The sequence below is a fragment of the Stegostoma tigrinum genome, chromosome 33 (genome assembly GCF_030684315.1).
Source record: "Stegostoma tigrinum isolate sSteTig4 chromosome 33, sSteTig4.hap1, whole genome shotgun sequence".
Taxonomy (NCBI): domain Eukaryota; kingdom Metazoa; phylum Chordata; class Chondrichthyes; order Orectolobiformes; family Stegostomatidae; genus Stegostoma; species Stegostoma tigrinum.
The window spans coordinates 25,448,869-25,471,022 of record NC_081386.1 but is presented as its reverse complement, the minus strand read 5'-3'; the positions used below and the strand labels follow the sequence as shown (position 1 = coordinate 25,471,022).

At 41.3% G+C, this 22,154-nt stretch overlaps 1 protein-coding gene across 1 annotated transcript in view; it reads left to right on the top strand.

Annotated features, from left to right (window-relative positions):
- Positions 1-1,546: 1,546 nt before the first annotated feature.
- Positions 1,547-22,154, top strand: part of rhcgb (Rh family, C glycoprotein b) — a 34,154-nt gene continuing 13,546 nt past the window's right edge. The window contains exons 1-5 of the mRNA XM_048563142.2: positions 1,547-1,800; positions 4,982-5,174; positions 8,944-9,094; positions 11,293-11,434; positions 21,520-21,686. Of these exons, the coding sequence (XP_048419099.1) occupies positions 1,617-1,800; positions 4,982-5,174; positions 8,944-9,094; positions 11,293-11,434; positions 21,520-21,686 (837 nt within the window). The 5' untranslated portion in view covers positions 1,547-1,616. The remainder of the gene's footprint in view (positions 1,801-4,981; positions 5,175-8,943; positions 9,095-11,292; positions 11,435-21,519; positions 21,687-22,154) is intronic.

The window sequence follows — 22,154 nt, the reverse complement described above, 5'->3', positions numbered from 1 at the left end:
CAAAGAGTCATCAGTCTCCAGTGCCATTTTGGATTTCTGATTACATCGCATGAAATTCCAGTAATAGCTTTGTATTTTTGGTTCATCTTTTCCATTTTCTTTTCAGTGTACAGTTGTTGTTTGACCAATGATCCAGTTCCCACTCCTCACCGCATGTTGTTCAGATGCTGCTGCTGGGTATCTCAGCTGAGGTCTTGGTTCTGGGCTCCACTTCCACTCTCGGAAGGTCCTGGCCCCTTACAGGCAGACATCAGGAGGCAGTTAATTAAAACTGGCAATTCCAGCTTCTCGTTTACTCTTCTGGGCAGCAACACTCCCAATAACTTTTTAAACAGTTTTGTAAATGTGAGCAGAGCAGAGCAACGGAAAGACCAAGTGTGTGCACAGCTTAGATGGAGTGTTGCCTGGTGGCCATCTTGAACAAGTACAGGCAAGTTCACACTTGATGCGGGGTGCTACGGAGAGCACCTTTATTGCTAAGTCAAAGTGTGGATGCAATTACTGCCAATTAGGCACAAAATCCATGCTAATTCCATTGTTATTTGGGTGGAATGTGAAGCCACCATCCATGTGCACATACCACTCCTTCAGATCTCCCTTAGTAAGTACTCTTAGCGAGTACTCCCTGGGGAGGCGATGGCCCAGCATTCCTACTGCCAAACCGTTAATCCGGATCTCCAAATAACATTCTGAGGGCCTGGGTTCAAATCTTGCCACCCCAGATGATGGAATTTGCATTCAATAAAAAAAACTGGAATTAAGAATCTAATGATGACCATGAATTAATTGTTGGGGAAAACACGTTTGGTTCATTAGAGTTCTTTTGGGAAGGAAACTGCCATGCTTACCTGGTCTGGCCTACATGTGACTCTCTAGACCCACAGCATTATGGTTGACTCTTAGCTGCTCTCTGGGCAATTAAGGATGGGCAATAAATGCTGCCTAGCCAGTGACATCCTCATCCTGTGAATGAATTACCCTCATCATGCCTATAACATAGACGTAAAAGATTCGAGGAAACAACTTCTGAGAGAAGCAGGAGAGATCCTTCCTCCACCCCATCACGACGCCCACGCCCAATCCTCTCCATCCAGTTTCTGATCAACTTCTCGGCCTCAAACAGCACTATTTTTAGTGGGTGCTTCCTGTTCTCAAACTAGCTGCCGCGGTTCTTACATGGCAACAGTGACTAACACGTCAGAAAGAAATATAACTGGTTGTAGAATCCGTTGACACGTTCACGAGTTCGTCAAAGGCGCTACATAAATGCAAATTCTCTCTTCAAGGATCTACCTAACCGGTGTGCCGTCAAACTGCAACTCAATCGCCAAGGTGGGTTAAGGGTTAGAGTTGGAGGGGTTCGTTTTTCCAATATTGTTTTGTTTTTAAATTCATCAAAGCTAATTTTCTGAGAAGAAAAGAAAACACTTTGGATCAACGAGTCGGACTTAATTCTTTGGAAGGAATACAACTTGAGTCTCCGCCTCCCTCTCCAAGGCTTTAAATTTGCTGGAACCGTGAGTAGTTCCTCTCAAACTACCAGCACCAGATAGTGAAGGCTACACCTCGCTTCTCCCCAAGCTGTTCCCTGGTTTACTGTACCTAGTCATTGAAGAATGAAGGACACCTTGATGCGATGGAAGTTGCCTCTGATCTGTTTCATCTGGCAACTAGCAATGATTATCCTCTTCGGGGTCTTCATTCGATACGATGACGAATCCAGCGCACGTTGGAATGTCATCAGAAGGACCCGGAATATCACCAGCGTATTGGAAAACGATTTCTATTTCAGGTATCCCAGTAAGTACAGCATCATTCTTACACGACTGCTCTACCTCAACTGGTCCAATCAATTCCCAACTCAAGTCTAAATACCTTTGTTTATTTTTAATCCACTGTCTATCTATATCTACCATAAATAGAGTTTGGACATGTCATTAAAAAGTGCAAATGCTGGAGAGGGAATTGAGAAAGGGAAATACCCTTGCTGTTCCTCACGCCCATGGCAAACTCTGCATTTGAGAACGCTGGAGAAAAGTAGCAAGTCTGGCTTCACCTATGGAGAGAGAAGAAGAGTTAACGTTTCGCGTCTGGTATGACTGTTCTTCAGAACAGTTTCTCCGGTATTGTCTGTGTTTGCTTCAGATTTCCAGGATCCTCAAGATCTTGCGTTTGTCTCCATTTGTAATATTACGCCACAGCAGAGCCGGGAGGTGCCAGGCTCTGTCCTTCGATTGTAGTCACGGCATTGTTTGATGGTTTATGTTTCTATAATTAGGTTCAGAGCTGCAGGCTAGAGAAAGAGAAAGCTCAGCATGTTCTCTAATGTTCAAGTGGACCTATTGTCTATTTGCAGTCTTAGCTGTCTGTATTTCTGACTAGTTGATTCCTTGTACATATTTTAATGTTATGTTACAGTGTTCCTTGAATGGTTTCTATGATTTGGTTTAGATGTATTTTTCCTTTGAGATTGCCACAAGTTTAAAGTGAGGAGTAGGTGGTTTAGAGGAGATCCGGTGAAGTTTCCTCACCCAGAGAATGCTGGTTAGATGGAAGTTTTGCTTGATAGGGTGGTGGCAGCAGTTACCCTTAAAACAGAGATACATGCTTCTTCAGAAGGATGAGTTCTTAAAATGTCAAAGCATTGTAGTTCAAGGACCTAGTGCAAGTAAACGGGGCTAGCATTTGTGGGTTGGCATTGACAGGGTGGGCTGAAGGGCCTGTTTCTATGCCCTGTGACTCTTTGACACACGAGGGCGATTTGAATATAAAGACTTGATTTGGAACCTGAGGGACTGGGAGGTTGCTCTGGAAATAGGTAGTCAGGAGACAAAGTTGGTGTTGAGTGGGATACAGGCAGCAACAGTTTTAATGAACTGATGCAAAGTGAAAAAAGGAATTTGGACTAAGATTGCATTGGGAGAGTGGACCCTACGGGCATTACTACAGTACTATAATAGTATGACAGGCATGCTTGAAGGATTTGAAAGTAAAAGTGCTGAGACAGGGCTTTACTGTGGAGATGGAGGTGGTGCAGTCATTGCTCTGAGGGATTTGGGGATATCAGAGAGGGACAGCGGCTACATAGCATAGGCAAGAACCCATGCAAAAACATGGAATGCTCAGAGTACAAGGGCAGGATATGATGACCTGAGATGAGGATGGGACAAAGAGGGAAATAGGGCAGGGCCAAAGGAAAAAGCATCACTGAGTGAAGGAAAGAGAGAGATACGTTGAGAAAGAATATGATAAAAAGGGGCAATGTCAGAAAGAAATATGCCAGGAACTGCAAGAAGCATCAACGTTTATACCCCTTCAAAAAGAATACAAGGCAAGAAAGGAGGCAGAGAGGGAGACAGTGTAACAGAAAGTGCCACAGAAAGTTAGAGTCATACAGCACAGAAACAGACCCTTTGGTCCAAACAGTGCATGCTGACCATAATCCCAAACTAAACTATTGCCTGTGCCTGGCCCATATCCCTCCAAACCTTTCCTATTCGTGTATTTATCCAAATGTGTTTTAAACAATGTAATTGTACTCACATTCGCCACTTCCTCTGGAAGGTCATTCCACACACAAACACTTTTTATACTCTGTCTAAAAGGTTTGCCCCAGTTTTTTACAAATCTCTCTCTTTTCACCTTAAAAATGAGCTCGAAATCTTGAAAATCCCCACTCATGGGAAAAGACAACTCCCATTAACTCTATCTACACCCCTTATTATTTTATAAACTTCTGCAAGGTCGCCTGTCAACCTCCTATGCTCCAGTGAATAAGTCCCAACCTATCCAGCCATGATGGAATAGATAAAATTGAGTAAGATGAGGAGAGAGAAATGGAAGAAAGATCACGGTACAAATAATATAGAGGAAGCATTGGAGAGGGAGGCTGTCAGAGAGTGATATCAATAGACAATTTGGGATAGAAGGAGAGAAAGTAAGTAAGAGATCAGAGCATGGAGGAATTGTTTCTAGCGACAGTAAAATTTGGTTTAAATCACAGCAATCAAATGATTCCATTTTGGAATGTGATCCAAGTCTTTGCTGTGGTTTTAACAAATTATGTTTTGGAAGATCAGTGAGATGGTCCATGTCTTGTTCTTCAGTAGGAAACCATGTCTGTCACCGTTCCATACGTTCCATTCATTTAATCTGCTTCAACATGCTGTTACAGCCCATCCAATCACATTTTCTGGTCCAACTCATTTCATCACTTGAATGAATGTTCTGTGAAATTACTTACTGATCCTGAATTCTAATGAAAGGTCTGACAAATTGATCTGTGTCCTCGAGGTCAGCAGTGATTCAGTGGTTACACTCTCAACTTGGATGGTGCTCTTGTGATGTAGTGGTAGGGTCCCTACTTCTGAGCCAGAAGACCAAGGTTCAAATCCCACCCGCTTTCAGATATGCCACAACTTCTCTAAACATGTTGCTTAGGAAATAGCTGCTTTCAGATTGAAATTGGACAACTCAGTTTTCTCCTGAGCTCAGATATGTTAGTATATGATCTTGGTAGACTTTTTAATACAGCTGTTAAATGTTAATTCATGGCCCAGTTTTCCCTCTTGGGTGGACAACAGAGATCACAGGCTAACATTCAAGGTGTTCCCTAATGGTGTGTAGGCCAATGTTTATCCTTCCACTATTGTCACATGCAGTCTGTGAGATCTTGCTGTGTGTGAATTAGCTAGCCTTCATTCTGTAAAGATGTTGTGAACATATTTATTTTGCCTTCAACATTATGCAGCTGCAGGCAGTAGCTGGAGAAATGCAAGATAATAAAATGTGAGGCTGGATGAACACAGCAGGCCCAGCAGCATCTCAGGAGCACAAAAGCTGACGTTTCGGGCCTAGACCCTTCATCGCAGTTCCCATTATCAGCTGGAGAAATGCAGATCACTTTCTGGAAGGGGAGGGGAGGGGGTGCTTATAAAGAACTTGAATTGACATTCAGATTATTCCTTTGCTTTGATTTCAGGTTTCCAAGATGTACACGTGATGGTTTTTGTGGGATTCGGGTTTCTGATGACCTTCTTGAAGAGATATGGATTTGGAAGTGTTGGCTTCAACTTCCTCATTGCATCATTCAGCATCCAATGGGCTTTGCTGATGCAGGGCTGGTTTCATTCCTTAGATTATAGCGATGGGAAAATCAAAATTGGTGTGGAAAGGTAAGGGATGAAAGCTAATCTCAAGAAAGGCAGGCAAGTGCAAGCTTGAAGTGTTTGAGGAAGACTTTCTGAGGTCGAGGGTGTGGTCTTTAAATGCATAGAAAAATAAGGACAGCAGCCAAAAATATGAGCTTCCGTTTCTGTGTCCCAAGCTTTAATGGGGAGAAACAGGAATCCGGGTCCAAAATGAAAACAGGAATTTCAATGCGCCTTGAACCTCCTGGGCAAATTAAATAAAAGACTGTAACCAATCAAGCAATGATCCATATTCTTGTCTGGATCAAGTATGGGCCTCTGCTGTGTAAAAGTGATTATCATTGGGTCTGATTTAGACACTGGTCACATCTCAATTGGGAAACTAAGAGGTAGAAATGACATACAGGGCACATTTGATACCAATGTGGGAAAAGAGGCCAAAATTTGTATTCAGTATTTTCAATTAATGACAAAAGCCCTTATCTAATATTTAATTGGAAGTATTCAGGATTTATGTTGAGCACATAGTTAACAAAAAAACCCAGAGAGCTATAGATGCTGGAAATCCAGAAACAAAAGCAGAAATTGCTGAAGAAACTTGAGTTCTAGCAACATCTGTGGAGAGAAAACAATGTTAACATTTGGCTCCAATGACCCTTTTCCAGCACAGTAACATATGCAGAGATAGAATTGTAGGATCGTAGAAGCTGTTGCTTTTATTCAGTGAGTTCAAATGTAACGTTTCTGAAATTCATCTGAGCTGACAGTCAGTTGTCCTCCTGCTATTTTACAGGTCAGATTAAGTGATCTAAAGTCAAAATTTTCTCCCCTTTCATAAGATGTAGGCATGTGTTGAATTGAGTGATTTAGAAATTAATGACATTACTGTGGGCCTATAGTGTAGACAAAGGAAGGCATATTTCCCTCCCGAATGCACATTAGAAAGATGCATTCACCTTTACTGAGTCCAGTGATGTAAAAAAGTAGCCATAATCAGAGAGGACCATTGGACTGCTCTGTCATTAGAGACCGATAACCGGTGGTGAGTTTAACCTTAGGGTTTCCACTTATCAAGCAAAGGTTGAGATTAAGAAGGTGTAACCTTCACATGACCTAGCCGGTGTGGGTCGGTTTGCTTAGTTGGCTGGATGACTAGTTTGCAATTCAGAGTGATACCAACAGCATTGGTTCAATTCCCACACTGGTGAGGTTACCATGAAGAACTGTCATTTCCAACCTTGCCCCTTGCTTGAGGCATGGTGACTACTTGGTTAAATCACCCCCAGTTGTCTCTCTCTAATGAGAGAGCATCTGGGACTACAGTGACTTTTACCTTTATTCTCAGATTACTGTTTAACATTAATTTCGACCAGCTACAAAGTGTGATTTGACCTGGCCTCCAAAGCATTAGCTTGGATCTCAGGATTTCTTGTTTTGTAATTTTATAATTTACACATCCATTGTCCATTGGCTCCCTGAACGTAAGTGATATGTGGTTTAGAGGATAGTAAGAACAGCCGATGCTGGAGCCTGAGATGATACAGTGTGGAGCTAGAGGAACACAGCAGGCCAGGCAGCATCACAGAAGCAGGAAAGCTGACATTTTGGTTCAGGACCCTTCTTCAGAAATTGGGGTTTGTCAGCTGACTTAGTAAGCCCCTCAGTTCAAGGGCAATGAGGTTACAAGTTCTAGCCTCGCCAATGATAGTCACATCCCTTGAAAGACTATTTATAAAAATTCAGTCCCCTTATATATGCAGTAGACATGTCTAGAACGCAGTTCTCTCCAATATTTTCCAGACGACCCTTTACAGAGGTTGATATGAAGTGAGATTAATTCCTGCTCGTGTTCAAGTCGAGAGATTTCACGTTAAAATTAAACTGTTTTCTATCAACGCATATTTTATGATGTAATGATGTGATGGAGCGGTTGAGAGTATTCAGAATTTCCTTGTAAGATCCAAACCCACCACTAGGTGGAGATAGCACCCAAGATTCACAGATTCCTCTTTGAAAGACTAGTGGGTACCCTGAGACTCTGCCCTGAGATCCCCAAAATTGTTAAGCACAACATTTTTGAATTTGGAAACCACGAGCCACAGTAAGGATGGATGGCCATCACTGTGAATTTGGACAACCACTTCTCAAACATGTAGCTCGAGATGCCTCAAGAACTGGACTGCCGTTGGTGATTGAATATTGGCAAATGCTGAGCAGGTTATAGGGATAGGGTATTTCAGCATAGATGCTAAAAGTCCTTGTACTATCATCAGTTGTTTTGTTATTGGATTCTATATTTAAAGAAAGTACTTCTCAGGTATAACAGGCAAGGTTTTGATCCATGCTGACTTTATAGTTGGCCAGAGGGTGGCTACAGAATATGCTGAACCAATCTATTAGAGAAAGAGCTTCTGCTACTCTGTGATTTAGCCCAGGCTGGAAATGTAAGAAAGAGATAGATAGAACTCTTAAAGATAGTGGAATCAAGGGTTATGGGGATAAGGCAGGAACAGGATACTGATTGTGGCTGATCAGCCATGATCATAATGAATGGTGGTGCTGGCTCGAAGGGCTGAATGGCCTACTCCTGCACCTATTTGTCTATTGTCTATTGTCTATTGTAAGTTCAAAGGTTTATTTTATTGTTCCAAAATTTACTGTCTAGTGCAAAATAAGATGCGGCCACCCTCTATAGGGCGATATCTGCATTGGATGCAGTTCATCACAGCATGTGCTCCACCCAATTTCATTGTATACTCTTAGATTACATTGCATGCTGCCCTCTGGTCTTTCTGTTTTTTGGAAGTCTAAAGCCACTTGCATCACTGCAGCCGTGGCAGAGCTTTTATGAGGCAGAAAGAAAGACAAGTAACAGGGAAAATAAATCAGAAATGTGGAAGGAGTGATGGATAGAGAGAGAGAGAGAGATAAAGTCATTACTCAGTGAGTCTGACAGTATCTGTGGAGAGAGAAACAAAATTGACATTGTGAGGAAGGGTCACTGGACTCAAAATGTTAACTCTCTTTCCCTCTCCACAGATGCTGCCAGACCTGCTGAGGTTTCCTCACAATTTCTGTTAATGTTTCAGATTTCCAGCATCCACAGATTCTTTGTTTTGTCCATTCATCTGTAGAATTCTCTTCCTGAGAGAGCACTAGAGGTAGGGTCATTGAATATTTTTAAGCCTGATATTGATCGAAACCTGATTGACAAGGGCAGCCAAATGGCACTGGGGCAGGCAGGAAACAGGAATTGAGGCTATAATCCACTATGATCCTACTAAACGGTGGAGCAAACTCGAAGGGCTGAATGACTCACTCTTACGCTTAATTCATATGTTCGTATCTAGAGAAAACTGTAAGCAGATGATGCAATGGAAAAACAGTGTAGGAAACAGGAAAAGTAGCTACAAACGGAAAGCCAGAGCAAAATCATGAGTTAGAAAGAAGACCAAGGGAGATGATGAGCAGAGATGGCGAGAGATTGACCAAACTAAATGTCGACAGCAAGGTTGAAGAGTGAAAATAATTGTTAATTATGAACACGTTTGTCGAATTCTTCTCTCACCCTGCTTTACTGGTTAAAATCTAGGTTTCAGTAAGATGTATAGCAGAAAGATGATTTTGGAGTGATCATGTTAGATATTCATACATTAGCTTCTGCAATCTCTGGTTCTTGGTTGCAAAGGCTTGGCCAGTGGCCATTGACAAAGCATAGTGAATAGTTCACCCTGTCTCAATGTAACTGCAATATGATTGTGCCTTCACGTTATCTTGTTCCTCTCTTTCCCAGTCTGATAAATGCTGATTTCAGTGCTGCCTCAGTGTTGATCGCATTTGGAGGTGTTCTTGGAAAAGTGAGTCCTGTCCAACTGCTGATCATGTCATTGTTTCAAGTGACTCTCTACGCAGTGAATGAATTTATTATCCTGACTGTTTTGGGGGTGAGTTATCTTATCTTGTAAATTTTACTTTGCTTTTATTCATTCATGGGATGTTTGCATCACTGACCAGACCCAGCTCATCCCTAATTGCATGGAGGGATGTTTAGAGTCTGGAGTTGTTGTGGGTCTGGAGTTATATTTAGGCCAGGATAGCAGTTTACTTCCCTATAGGGCATAACAGAACCAGATTAGCTTCCTGACAACCGCAATGGTTTCACAGATAATAAAATGTGAGGCTGGATGAACACAGCAGGCCAAGCAGCATCTCAGGAGCACAAAAGCTGACGTTTCGGGCCTAGACCCTTCATCAGAGAGGGGGATGGGGGGAGGGAACTGGAATAAATAGGCAGAGAGGGGGAGGCGGACCGAAGATGGAGAGTAAAGAAGATAGGTGGAGAGAGTGTAGGTGGGGAGGTAGGGAGGGGATAGGTCAGTCCAGGGAAGACGGACAGGTCAAGGAGGTGGGATGAGGTTAGTAGGTAGCTGGGGGTGCGGCTTGGGGTGGGAGGAAGGGATGGGTGAGAGGAAGAACCGGTTAGGGAGGCAGAGACAGGTTGGACTGGTTTTGGGATGCAGTGGGTGGGGGGGAAGAGCTGGGCTGGTTGTGTGGTGCAGTGGGGGGAGGGGATGAACTGGGCTGGTTTAGGGATGCAGTAGGGGAAGGGGAGATTTTGAAACTGGTGAAGTCCACATTGATACCATATGGCGCAGGGTTCCCAGGCGGAATATGAGTTGCTGTTCCTGCAACCTTCGGGTGGCATCATTGTGGCAGTGCTGTTAAATCCAGATTTTATTCTTTATTGAATTCAAATTCCTCCATGGTGAGATTCAAATTCATGTCCCAAGAACATTACTTTGGTCTCTGGATTAATATTTTGGATGAATACCTCTAGGCAATCACTTCCCCTTGTCTTTCCTGTCACAAATGACATTGCAAGAACCATTTGAAGATTTTTGATCAACGAACATGAGAAATTTTTGCAATATGTAACAATTGTTAGGGGCAACCATCTGTCTGGTAGATCAGCTGTAAGGTCCCACCATTTCCCTCAATCTCATCTGCCTTTATAAACCTATTTCATTGAATATGGTCCATCACAGTATGGTCTCCGGCCAATTTCATTGTATACAGTTGGATTACATTGCATCCTCCCCTCTGCTGTTTTTGTTCCTGGAAACCAGGAACATAGTTATTATTGACTGCTTTAGTGGTATTTGTTGCACAAACTCTATTTGCAGAATTTCCTACCCCTTGGTTAGCTAATCTGCTAAGGCTCCAATTAGATCGCACACTGTGCTATTTCACCTCATGATCTCCAGCATTAGGCTTTCCCTTGTACTACTCAACTATTGGTGGCACAGTCTCTGTGCTCTAGAATTCCAGCATCAAATTCTAAAGCTCAAAGACCAATGTTATTTTGTAGGCATAAGTTTCCCTGACTACTTTGGACTCATCAGACTCCTTGACTTGATGTTAAGTCTTAACCTCATTCTCTGAACTCTGTTTGAATCCAGATTGAACTTTACATTTCATGTCTCACCACTCGTTGATGTTGATACCTGTCATTTTTGACTGATTGATCTCCATGTTCCTACTTCCCCTTAGTGCTGTTAAAACCCTCATCAGAGTTTGCACGGAAACAAGCCGTTTGGCCCATTGAATCCACATGGACCCTCCAAACAGCATCTCACCCCCTACCCTGTCCCAGTAAGCCAGCATTTCCCATGACTAATGCACCAAGCCAGCACATCTCTAGACACTATATGCAGTTTTAGCATGGCCAATCCATCCAACCTGCACATCTTTGGACTGTTGGAGGAAACCACACAAACACAGAAAGAATGTGCTAACTCCACATAGACAGTCACGGAGGGGGGCATTGAACCCAGGTCCCTGGTGCTGTGAGGGAGCAGTGCTAACCACTGAGCCACCGATCTGCCTTCATGGTTCATTCCTATAGTGGTCTTTTCACTGTGGTCAATTAAGATACCTGTAGCCAACTTTCAACCCAGCCCTATCCAAATGCCTGTAGATGTTGCACATATTTCAGATTTGATCTCTTAAGGAGGTCTAAAGTTATAGTTCTTGATCGAGGTAGGATTCAAACTTTAGGGAAAGTGAGGAAAACAAGCTTTCCCTGAACTCAATAAATAACAAACACTTAACATGGAGTGTCTCAAATCTCTTTCTCTCCAAGGCTAGAGATGCTGGTGGTTCGATGGTTATCCATGTATTTGGAGCTTATTTTGGACTTACAATCACACGTATCCTATACAGGCCAAACTTGGATCAAAGAAAGAATGAGTCTGTTTACCACTCTGACCTCTTTTCTATGATTGGTGAGTGTTTTATCCTTAAGTCTTGAGAATGCTGGCCGTTGGTTCTTGGCTCATAGCAAGGCTACAAAGAGAACCAGAATGGAGTTTGATGACGTAGTTCTGATTGGTTGAGTTTTTTAAAGGGTTATACATTATAGGGAAAGGGAGGGCTGAAGCAGATAAAGTGCTACACTGTTTTGAGGTGCAAAAAATGAATAAGGATGGCGATTTTATCGCAGTGACGGTGTAGAAAAAAATAAATGTCTGTCGTTGTTTACTGTGGAAACTCTGCTCTTGCTCACTCATTTGTCTATAATTATTAGCCGTCCGGGGTTGGAGGGTTAATCAGTGTATCTTGAAGTACCTTCCTAATATTTCTGTGGGCCTTGCACTAGACATGAAACAACAACCCTTGGAAGATTCCTATACATTTAGAAAAGCTGAAAGCCATGACTTTCCAAATCAATGACCAAGCTACTGCTTCAATTGACTGAATTAATAAAATCTTTTCAGTGCTGTTGGACTTCAGGATTACATCCCCTAATTCTTTTTGCTTTGCAAAGTGAAGAAGCCCCAGTGGTATCTTGTGTGGCATCCAACAAGGCATTGTTATAGTGTATCACGAACCTGTTGTGACATAATTTGTAGCTATGTTCAATATTCCATCAATTTTTTCTTACATGAGGCAACAATCCTGCAGGTAAGGTTAGCATTTGTTGCCCATTTCAGAGGAGAAAACCAGATTCCTGTGTCTAAAGTCATGTGTAGACCAGACCAGGTAAGAATGCAAATTTACTTCTCTTAGTAAGCTAACTGGGTTTTTCCTGACAATTAAAGATAGTTGTTTGGTTACTGAGACAAATTTTCAATTTCCAAGCTATTATTTGAATGTCATTTTTACCAGCTGCTGTGGTAGGATTTGAACCAGTATTCGCAGAGGAACAGCTTAGCTTCAGGATTACTAGCCCAGAGACATTACCACAATACCACCATCACTCCCTGCAAGTTATTGATAATGTATTTTGTGAAGTATTTATAACAGAGAAACAGACCATTCAGCTCAACAGATCCATGACAAAGCTTGCGTTTCATCAGAATCTCCTCCTGGGGCGTTCCTCACCACTTCTTCATCTAACTTTATCTCGTACATTCCTATTATTATTTCCCTTGAGTGTTTGTTTATATTTTCTTTAGATCATGAGGACTTGGAAGAAAGAGTAGATCACTCAGCCCTTTGAGTCGATTACACAGGTCATCAAATCACCTATGCTATTTCTCTGAACTATTCCCTGTAGTTGTGAGTTGACATTCTAGCGCAAACGTAAAACTTCACTGTTTCTGATTGCAACCTTTGAGACATGATTCCCAGTGCTTTTTCTAGTCTTAGTAAGTTGTTTTTTGTTTCCTCAATTGTGCATTTGTAGCTTCAGATCTTTCTGCTCCTTCACCCTATTGTTTTCTAAGGAGCACAGGACCTTCTTATTATTTCCAATATAAAGTAACTAAAGGGGGTACAGCCTGAACTGCCAAAAATATAATGACCTGGATTTTGCTGTCAGTGGTGAAAACACTGTACTTCATGCTGACCTCAAAGAAAGTTTCCTGAAGAGAGTCGCATGATGTCCGGGCTGTGGTTTTCCCCGAAATGCAACTTAATTTTATTCTACTATCAAGTCAAGCAAATCCAGGTGTTCATTAATATGACATTGTCAAGCAGGTTAAGCAGCCATTTCTCATACGCCACAGCAGGATAAGATTAATTAATTATATTTCACATTTTCAGCAATATAAATACTGTGGTATTAGAGGCTGAACCATCATAAATTAATAAATTAACCAAGAACTTTACTTGAAATAGGAGCATGTAAAATTAGTTTTTCAGGGCCAAAGAGTTTTTTCAACAATAGTTATGACCTAGAATACTGCTATCAGCATTTTGCTTCATTAACCAGAACAGAGGGAACTTTTTAACAGTGATATTATTATGTGAGAGGGGAATTTCTTGTCAGCTCAGTGATTTCTAATTGATTGCAGTTATTTAGATTTTCACACTTAACTGAGCCTTTAGGGACTCCACACATTACTACCAGTTTTGGAGCAGTAATGATGACAAATATTGACAGTTCCACTGTACCTGTGACTTGCGACTTCCTTCACTGATGTTTTGGCGAATTTAAGAACTTTCAAAGAGGAAAGGAAACTTCAATGAAGCAGAATGTACGGTCCAGAAGCCCACACCTCAAGAAGAAATTTTAATCGTTGTTCAATCTCTCTAATCACTAATTTAATGCAACTCAGTTGGATCTCCATAAAGAGAAGATTTTCCTCTTGATGCATAATGCACAGGTTAAATGAACTGAAAGATTTTGTTGACAACTTGGGCAATCTCTAAATAATTTACATGACCGATGAATGCCTCTGACATGTTAACTGGTGTTCAGCTCAAAGTACAAAAGGACTTTGTCCATCAGTTTTGATGAAGTCCTGAGTTACCAATTGAAAATCTTGAGCTGCCTTTTTAGTTATCTATGTCAGAGGTTCCACTACTATGTTTGAAAGTGTGGTGAAATGGGATTGGCGAAGGGGGAGACACTTCTTTGATGAACAGTGGTACACTGCAGTGTAGTTTGCTGCCATAGCCTTTTTGTTTATTCACTTGTGGGAATGTGGATGTGTGATTGTCACTGGCTGGCCAGTATTTCTTGCCCAGCCCTAGTTACATTTGACAAGACGCTGGTGGGCTTCTTGAACCACTGCAGTCCATGTGTTGACCCACGATGTCTTTACGGAGGTAATTTCAGGATATTGACCCAGTGACACGGAAGAAACAGCAAAGGCATTCTCGAGTCAGGATGTTCAGTGAAATGGAGGGGAACTGGCAGGTGGTGGTGTTCCCACCTGCTGCCGAAGTCCTTTGAGATGGAAGTGGTCGTGGGTTTGGAAGGTGCTGTCTGAGGATCTTTGCTGAATATCTGTAGTGTATCTTGTACATAACACACATTGCAGTTACTGACCATCGATGGTATATTGACTAATGTTTATGAATATGGTGTCATTCAGGCAAGCTGCTTCATCCTTGATTGGTGTCAAGCTTCTTGAGTGTTGTGAGAGCTGTACATATCCAGACAAGTGTGGTATGTTTTGCCACACTCCTGACCTGTAGATGGTGGACAGGCTTTGGAATGTCAGGAGGTGAGCTACTTGCTGCAGTTTCCCCAGCATCTGGACTGCTCTTGTAGCCACTCTGTTTATGTGGTGAATGTTCAGTTTCGGTCAATGGCAATTCACAGGATGTTGATTGTGTAGGATTTAGTGATGGTTATGCCATTGAATATCAAGGGATGATGACTAGATTGTCTCTTATTGGAGATGGCATTTGTGTAATGTGAATGTTACTTGCCACTTTTCAGCCCAAGCTTGATTATTGCCTAGGTCTTGTTGCATTTGGATATGGACTATTTCAGTTTCTGCGGAGTCATGAGTGGAGCTGAATATTGTGCAAATCTTCAGTGAACATTCCCACATCTGTCCTAATGATGGAGGGAAGGTTACTGATGAAACAGCTAAGATGGTTGGACCTAGGACACTACTCTGAGGAAGTCATGCAGAGATGTCCTGGAGCTGAGATGACTGACCTCCAGCAGTCACAGCCATCTTCCAAAGTGCCAGGTATGACTCCAACCATTGGAGACATTTCCTCCTGACACACATTGGCTTCAGTTTTGCTCAGGTTCCTTGATGCCATACTTGGTCAAATATGGCCATGATATCAGGGACAGTCACTCTCACCTCACCTCTGAATTCAGTTGTTTTGCAAAAGTTTGAACGAACGTTGTATTGAGGTCCGGAATTGTGTGGTCCTGCTGGATCCCAAACTGGGTGTCATTGAGCAGGTTATTACTGAGCAGAGATAACAAAGTGTGGAGCTGAATGAACACAGCAGGCCAAGCAGCATCTCAGGAGCACAAAAGCTGATGTTTTGGGCCTAGACCCTGATGAAGGTTACTGAGCAGATGCTGCTTGATATCACTGTTGACAATACCTTCCATTCACTTTACTGATGATCGAGAATTGATTAAGGGTGGTAAATGCCTGGGTTGCATTTGTCCTGCTTTTGTGTACAGGGTATACATAGGCAATTTTCCACATTGTCAGGTAGATGCCCGTTTTGTAACTGTACTGGAACAGCTTGGATAGGGGTGCGGCAAGTTCTGGAACACAGGTCTTTAGTATTATGACTAGAATATTGTCAGGGCCCACAGCCTTTGCAGTATCCAGGGCATATTTCTATGCCGCATATCCTCTGTTATTTCTGTAAAAAATCAGCCATCATCTTTCTCACCCTATTTATCTTCAAAAAGCTGGTAAAATTCAGCCCCACTTACCTGTTACTGTAAGGTTCAGGTGAGAAACATCCCTGGCTTTATTGCTTTTAGGTTAAACCAGGCAGACATTGATCTGCAACTACCAACTCTGTTAATCAGAAGAAAACATGAATAATTTTCAGACATCAATTCAACATAAGAACTATTAGTTATCCCTAAATAACCACAAGATGCCCACTGAAATCTCAGAAACCATAGCTGTATACCTCATCTCTGTGCAAGTTCTCACTTTGGACTGAAGAATTAACCACTAAGCATTACCAAATGAGTTTACCATGGGAGCAAATAGGGTGAATGACCTCAGATCAAATCTCCAAGTGTGGTTGTGGTCTGGTTAGAAATCGGTGACTAGTTCATTAAATTAGATGAAGTTTGGCAAGCTCAGTCTTTACAAATAGAATAAAACCACAGGATTCCATTGGTTTGAGCAAACAAACGTAAGCATTACTATAATGATCAAAGTAAAATAACTTGTGGTGTCCATCTTATACTCTAACATCCAACATTAGCCTGAGCCAAATATGAATTAGCAAGCAGACTATTGTCAAATGCAATGCCCTGCACATTAGATGATAGGCGTGACCTCACATTTGTTAGCAAATCAGCGAAAGGTCAGTTATAACTGAATTACAACAAATTTTTGAATGCTTACTCATCCTTCAGAAGTATTTCCACTCAAAGGTTCCACTCTTGAAGGTTCCATTTCTGAACGCCTTCCACAAACTCCCCGTCATTGAGTGCCTGAACACTTGTGCACCTCTTGGTGGTTTAAATTCATCTTTCCAGACTGGTTGCCAAGACTGAGTCACCAATTCCTGAGTTTCCCCAGGGAACCATTCATGGTCCCACTCATCTGGAGCCAGTACATGTATTGCTTTGCTGCCTGGAACCTCTCTGATTCTCTACCTGCCATCTATTCTGAGTAGTGGCTTTACTCTTCTGTGTCACCACCCTCCCCTCTGTTTTGCTTGTCATCTTTTTTGCACGACTCTGGATCCCTGCCTGCCACCTCTTCTGCTGATTCCTTTTTTATTGGACCTAGACTGGGTCCCACAACTTCTAGTTTTCACACGATACCACTACTACCGACGTACCAGGTTATTAATCACTTTAAATGTATATAAGTAAAGAAAATATTTCCTAAAGTGGGAATGACTGGAAATCTTACGAATGGGCCAAAATTCCTGGCCTATTGAGGAATCAGTTCTCAGCCTTCACCTGAGAAGCCAACATCAGAAAATGAAGTGTGTTATTTCTGTAACAGGGCTGGCGAAGTTTATTTCAAATGTAGGCAGTTGACAGCCATGTTCGTATAGCTTGAAACTGGGAACGTGGGAACGCAGAAACAGGAGTCAGCCATTTGCTCGTTTTGAGCCTGCTTCACATTTCAGTAAGATTATGGTTGATAAAGTTATGATTTAAAATCCACCTTCCTGCCTCTGCACACTCCACCGATAACCCCTCTCTCTCTCGTCCACTAAATTTCCATCTAACCTTGCCTTGTATAAATTCAATGACCCACACTCAGGTGCCAGCCCTGCTTACAACAGCCTCCCCAATTGTTGAGCAAAGCAGTAGTGTAAATAAGACTTATAATGAGTTTCAGTGACTTGATTTTAAAAATACAGCAATTCCTCCCTCAGTCCAGTGCTGTAAACCAATCCTTTTATCATTTCAGTTCACAATCAAAATACAGAAAAAAAGGGAAGAGACAGTACTTACTTACCTCCATCCTTATAAACTGAAATGGCATTTCAAAAAGATGTTTCATCACACAATATGTGATGCAGAAAACACAAAACATGAGACTTACATGTATTCACCCTTCATCTCACTTACACAACCTTATCATTTCTTAAGCCTTTACTGTATTCTATTATCTTATAGTTGGGACAATGCATCTGTAATTATATTATCTTTTCCACCAATGTGAATAATCTTTACCATAAATAGTTTCAACAAAAGATTCCATCTAATTTGTGTAGTAAACTTTTCAATGAATGCCACTGGATTACAATTGTGCAGATTAATATTTCTCTGTTGCCATGTGGTGCATAGACATCAAAGTGCTGAAGAGTCAATAATAATTCCAAAGTCTCCTCTTCCACAGTAGAATATTTCTCCTGAAACTGTTTATTCTATGAACGAAGTACCCATTGATTTCTCCATTCTTTACTCATCATCTTGAATCAATATTGCACCCATCCCCAAGTCACTAGCATCAATCACCATTTTGAAAGGTCTGGAAAAAAATCAAGGGTGGCCAACACCAGTTCATTTGTCAGAATTACCTTCAGCTTCTCAATGACAGCTTCACGATCTGACTGGGCCATTTTTACATGCTCCTTCAACAAATATATCACAGGTACAACTGATATGCTGAAATTGTGTACAAATTTCCAATAAACCCCATACATTGCTAAAAGTCCCAGGATTTTCACCTAAGCATGTTTATCTGGGCTCAACTAACAAGGATGCTGTTTATTGGCACTGACACTCCTGCATCCACATTATGCCTAGCTGCTGTAATACGTACAGGTGTATCTTTGCAGATTATTTTTGGAGTCATCTTAGAAGATCCTACCATTCTTCTTTCTCTAAATGTGAGTACACACTTTCTAACTGCCCCAGTTTTTCTGTGTTAGCTAATCAATTTGTATGATGTTTATTTTGAAAATGCCTACCTCTCCTTCCAACTCACTCTTATCATTTCTGTCTCCTTCCCTGCTCTTATTACCTGACACACAAGCTCCTTTGTTATGGAACAATAGGTTTTCAACATGTTTATGTGACATAACACGACTCTTCTTTCTACAGTAAGTGATAATGATCAGATAATTCATTTTACTCATCCTCCTAACTACTTTGTATGAACCACTGAATTTCACTTTCAGAAATTCATCCTATAAAAACAATACCAATACCCAATCTCCCATTTGAAACTTTTTAATTGCATCCACGCATACTTTCATTTTCACTTGTGAAACTTCCAAATGTAGTGCTATAAGTTATCCCTCTAGAGTTTGATCCACCTCAGCAAGGTTCATACTATTAAAATTGGATTGTCTCCAATTAAAAGCAGACCCTGCCATGTTCTTTGGCACTGTGGGAGGAAATTTTGAGGCATCTTTATGTTGCATGTAGTTTTTTTTGTGGAATAGGAGTAGGAAATTTGAAAATATTGTCATTTAAAGGCTTAAAGCAGAATTAAATATTGTAAGTGAGACTTGAAGAGCTTTTTCAATAAAGAGGATTGGAGATGAGACAGATTAAGTCAGGATAACGTTGAATCGAGTCTTAACTAGAGAATGGTAATAGGATCCTGATAAATTGAAATAGATCCTCATAAAGGAAAGACTCTACAATTATGTAGGAGGCAGATCAGCTGAGAAGTTCAATTGGGTTACACATACAAGCCAGACCAGATCCAAGTTATGATGTGTTAGAATTGAGAGCCATGTTGAAACATGTTACTGTTGCAGAAGTGCTGAAGGCAAATTAGACATTTTTTAAAAAAGCAACACAGATACTTCCGTTAGTGTCAATTAAGTGGGGAGGGTTGGATTGGGTTACATTGGAAGTGTCAGTGGAGGTGAAATGGTTTGGGATCTTTGGAAATTCTCGTCCATGGAGTAACTGACATGGCATTTTTTAAGGGATAGTTGTGGAGGGGCAGTGGTGAGTCAGGAGGTTAATTTAATATTTAGCCAGGAGTCAGACAGGTATTTAATCCTTTAATTTTCCCTGGGTAATGATAAATCAGAATTATCTGAATTCTATAACTTTAAAGGATTTTTTGGAGGATTCTGGATGGAAGAGAATTGCCTTTCAGAAGATTCAATTTCCTGTGCAATTTTCACAGTCAGCCAATTCCACATTGTCCTGAGAGGCACTCCAGTCTACACTGCTCCAACAATTTTCCAGCGATTGGAGTGTTAGAGCGCTTAAGTTTAGAGCAATGTACACTCAGCTTTCCATCCCTTGATGATCCAGAAACAATGAGAATTGGTTCAACAAACATGCCAATCTTACCAATGATTTTTCAAATACAGCTGTATTCATGTCTTATTATTGAGAAGAAATGGTAAATGTTGTCCATTAGATTGGAAATTGAAGAAAATTTTTTTTGAGAAGTGTAATTAAATGCATCTCAGTTACAGAGGCACTTATGGTGGTAGAAGCAACCAATATGGCTATGCATTTATCTAGCATTTTAAAGGAAGTCTATAGAGGGCCAATCTGGAATAATGTGATTATAGAATGCTACATTGATACTTATTACCCTGGCATATTAGACCATAAGACCATAAGACATAGGAGTGGAAGTAAGGCCATTCGGTCCATCAAGTCCACTCCGCCATTTAAATCATGGCTGATGGGCATTTCAACACCACTTCCCTGCACTCTCCCCGTAGCCCTTGATTCCTTGTGAGATCAAGAATTTGGCGATCTCTGCCTTGAAGGCATCTAACATCCCAGCCTCCACTGCACTCCGTGGCAATGAATTCCACAGGCCCACCACTCTCTGGCTGAAGAAATGTCTCCTCATTTCCGTTTTAAATTTACCCCCTCTAATTCTAAGGCTGTGCCCACAGGTCCTAGTCTCCCCTCCTAACGGAAACAACTTCCCAGCGTCAACCCCTTCTAAACCATACATTATCTTGTAAGTTTCTATTAGATCTCCCCTCAACCTTCTAGACTCTAATGAGTACAATCCCAGGATCCTCAGCCGTTCATCGTACGTTAAACCTACCATTCCAGGCATCATCCATGTGAATATCCGCTGGACACTCTCCAGGGCGAGTATGTCCTTCCTGAGATGTGGGGCCCACAATTGGACACATATTGTCCGCTCAAAGTGTTTTAAACAAAGGGCATTTCAAAAGTAAAATAGGTTGACCTAATTAATCAGCTACTGGATAGCTTTACAAGAAGTGATGTTTATTTTAAAAAAAATTGTGGAAGTTCTTGAACTGGGACAAGTGTCTTACATTCTAACCAGTAGTAAGAATAAAGAATGATTCATTTTGTAACATTATTAATTTTTTAAGCTGCAGTAGAATATAGGGTTTGTTAAAGACTGCATAATAATGCAATATGTCATATTATTAAAAATTACAAAAGAACTGTGGAAGCTGGAAATCAGAAACAAAAACAGAAATTGCTGGAAAGAGTCAGCAGATCTGGCAGCATCACTGGAACGACATCAGAGTTTAATGATTTAAAGGAATCAGACCTGCTGATATTTTCCAACAAACAATATGTTATCACTTTACATATTTTCTCATGACTATTTTAATTAAAAGAGAGAAATCTGCAAGAAACCTTACTTTCATGTTTGTACGAGTATTTAATTCTGTTAATAGGGTGCTGAATACCTAAGAATTAAAGTTAACAAGGCAAGCAGGGTTTTGTGAACTAATCAGTCATTTGTATAAAAATATGCAAATGATAGTCTTGTGATGCATTGTTAGTGTCCCTAGCTCTAAGCCAAAAGAGATGGGTTCATTTCCCATCTACCTGAGAAGTGTGTCATAAAATGTCTGAACAAGTTGATTAAAAATATTTATTAAAATACACGTAAAGAAGAGTCAGCAGAACGTTGGTTGAAATTAAACTTTTACTAGAAAGTAGACTTTGTCTAAAAGCTTTTAAGTTTTAATGCACAAAAACGTGAACATTGTGCTCAGGGCTGACAAGGGCTTTTGCACTCCCCCTCAGGAACTCTCTATCTCTGGATGTTCTGGCCCAGCTTCAACTCCGCAATTTCAAACCATGGGGATGCCCAGCATCGTGGTGTCATCAACAGCTATTGCTCACTGGCCGCAAGTGTCCTCACTGCCATTGCCATTTCCAGCGTCTTTGAGAAGAAGGGCAAAATTAACATGGTAAGAAAGCTGGAGAAACTCAGCAGGTCTGGCAGCATCGGTGAAAATAGAAGCAGAGTTAATGTTTTGAGTCCCATGTGACTCCTCTTTGGAATTGGGACTGAATCTTACTAGACCTCACTCATGCCACTTTATCGAATCTGTTGGTGTGACACTGACCTTCCACCTCCAGGCACATGCACATGGACAGAAATCACAGGCCCTGTTGTTGCTCCTGCTGCAGGGCTCATGACCCTGCCCATCACCTTCGATGTAACACAGTATGTCTCCTAGAGCCCCTATTACACTCTGACAAACACTCTTCTACAGTCATGTTCAATTCTAGCTCAGGTCAATGGAATGACACACTGCTTTCCCTGGTAACTTTACCAATTCCAACATTTCTCAATCTTTCCCATCACAGTTGAGTTGAAACATATCACTGAGCAAAGTGACTGAAATAAGAAGATATAGTTAAGGTACAGATCA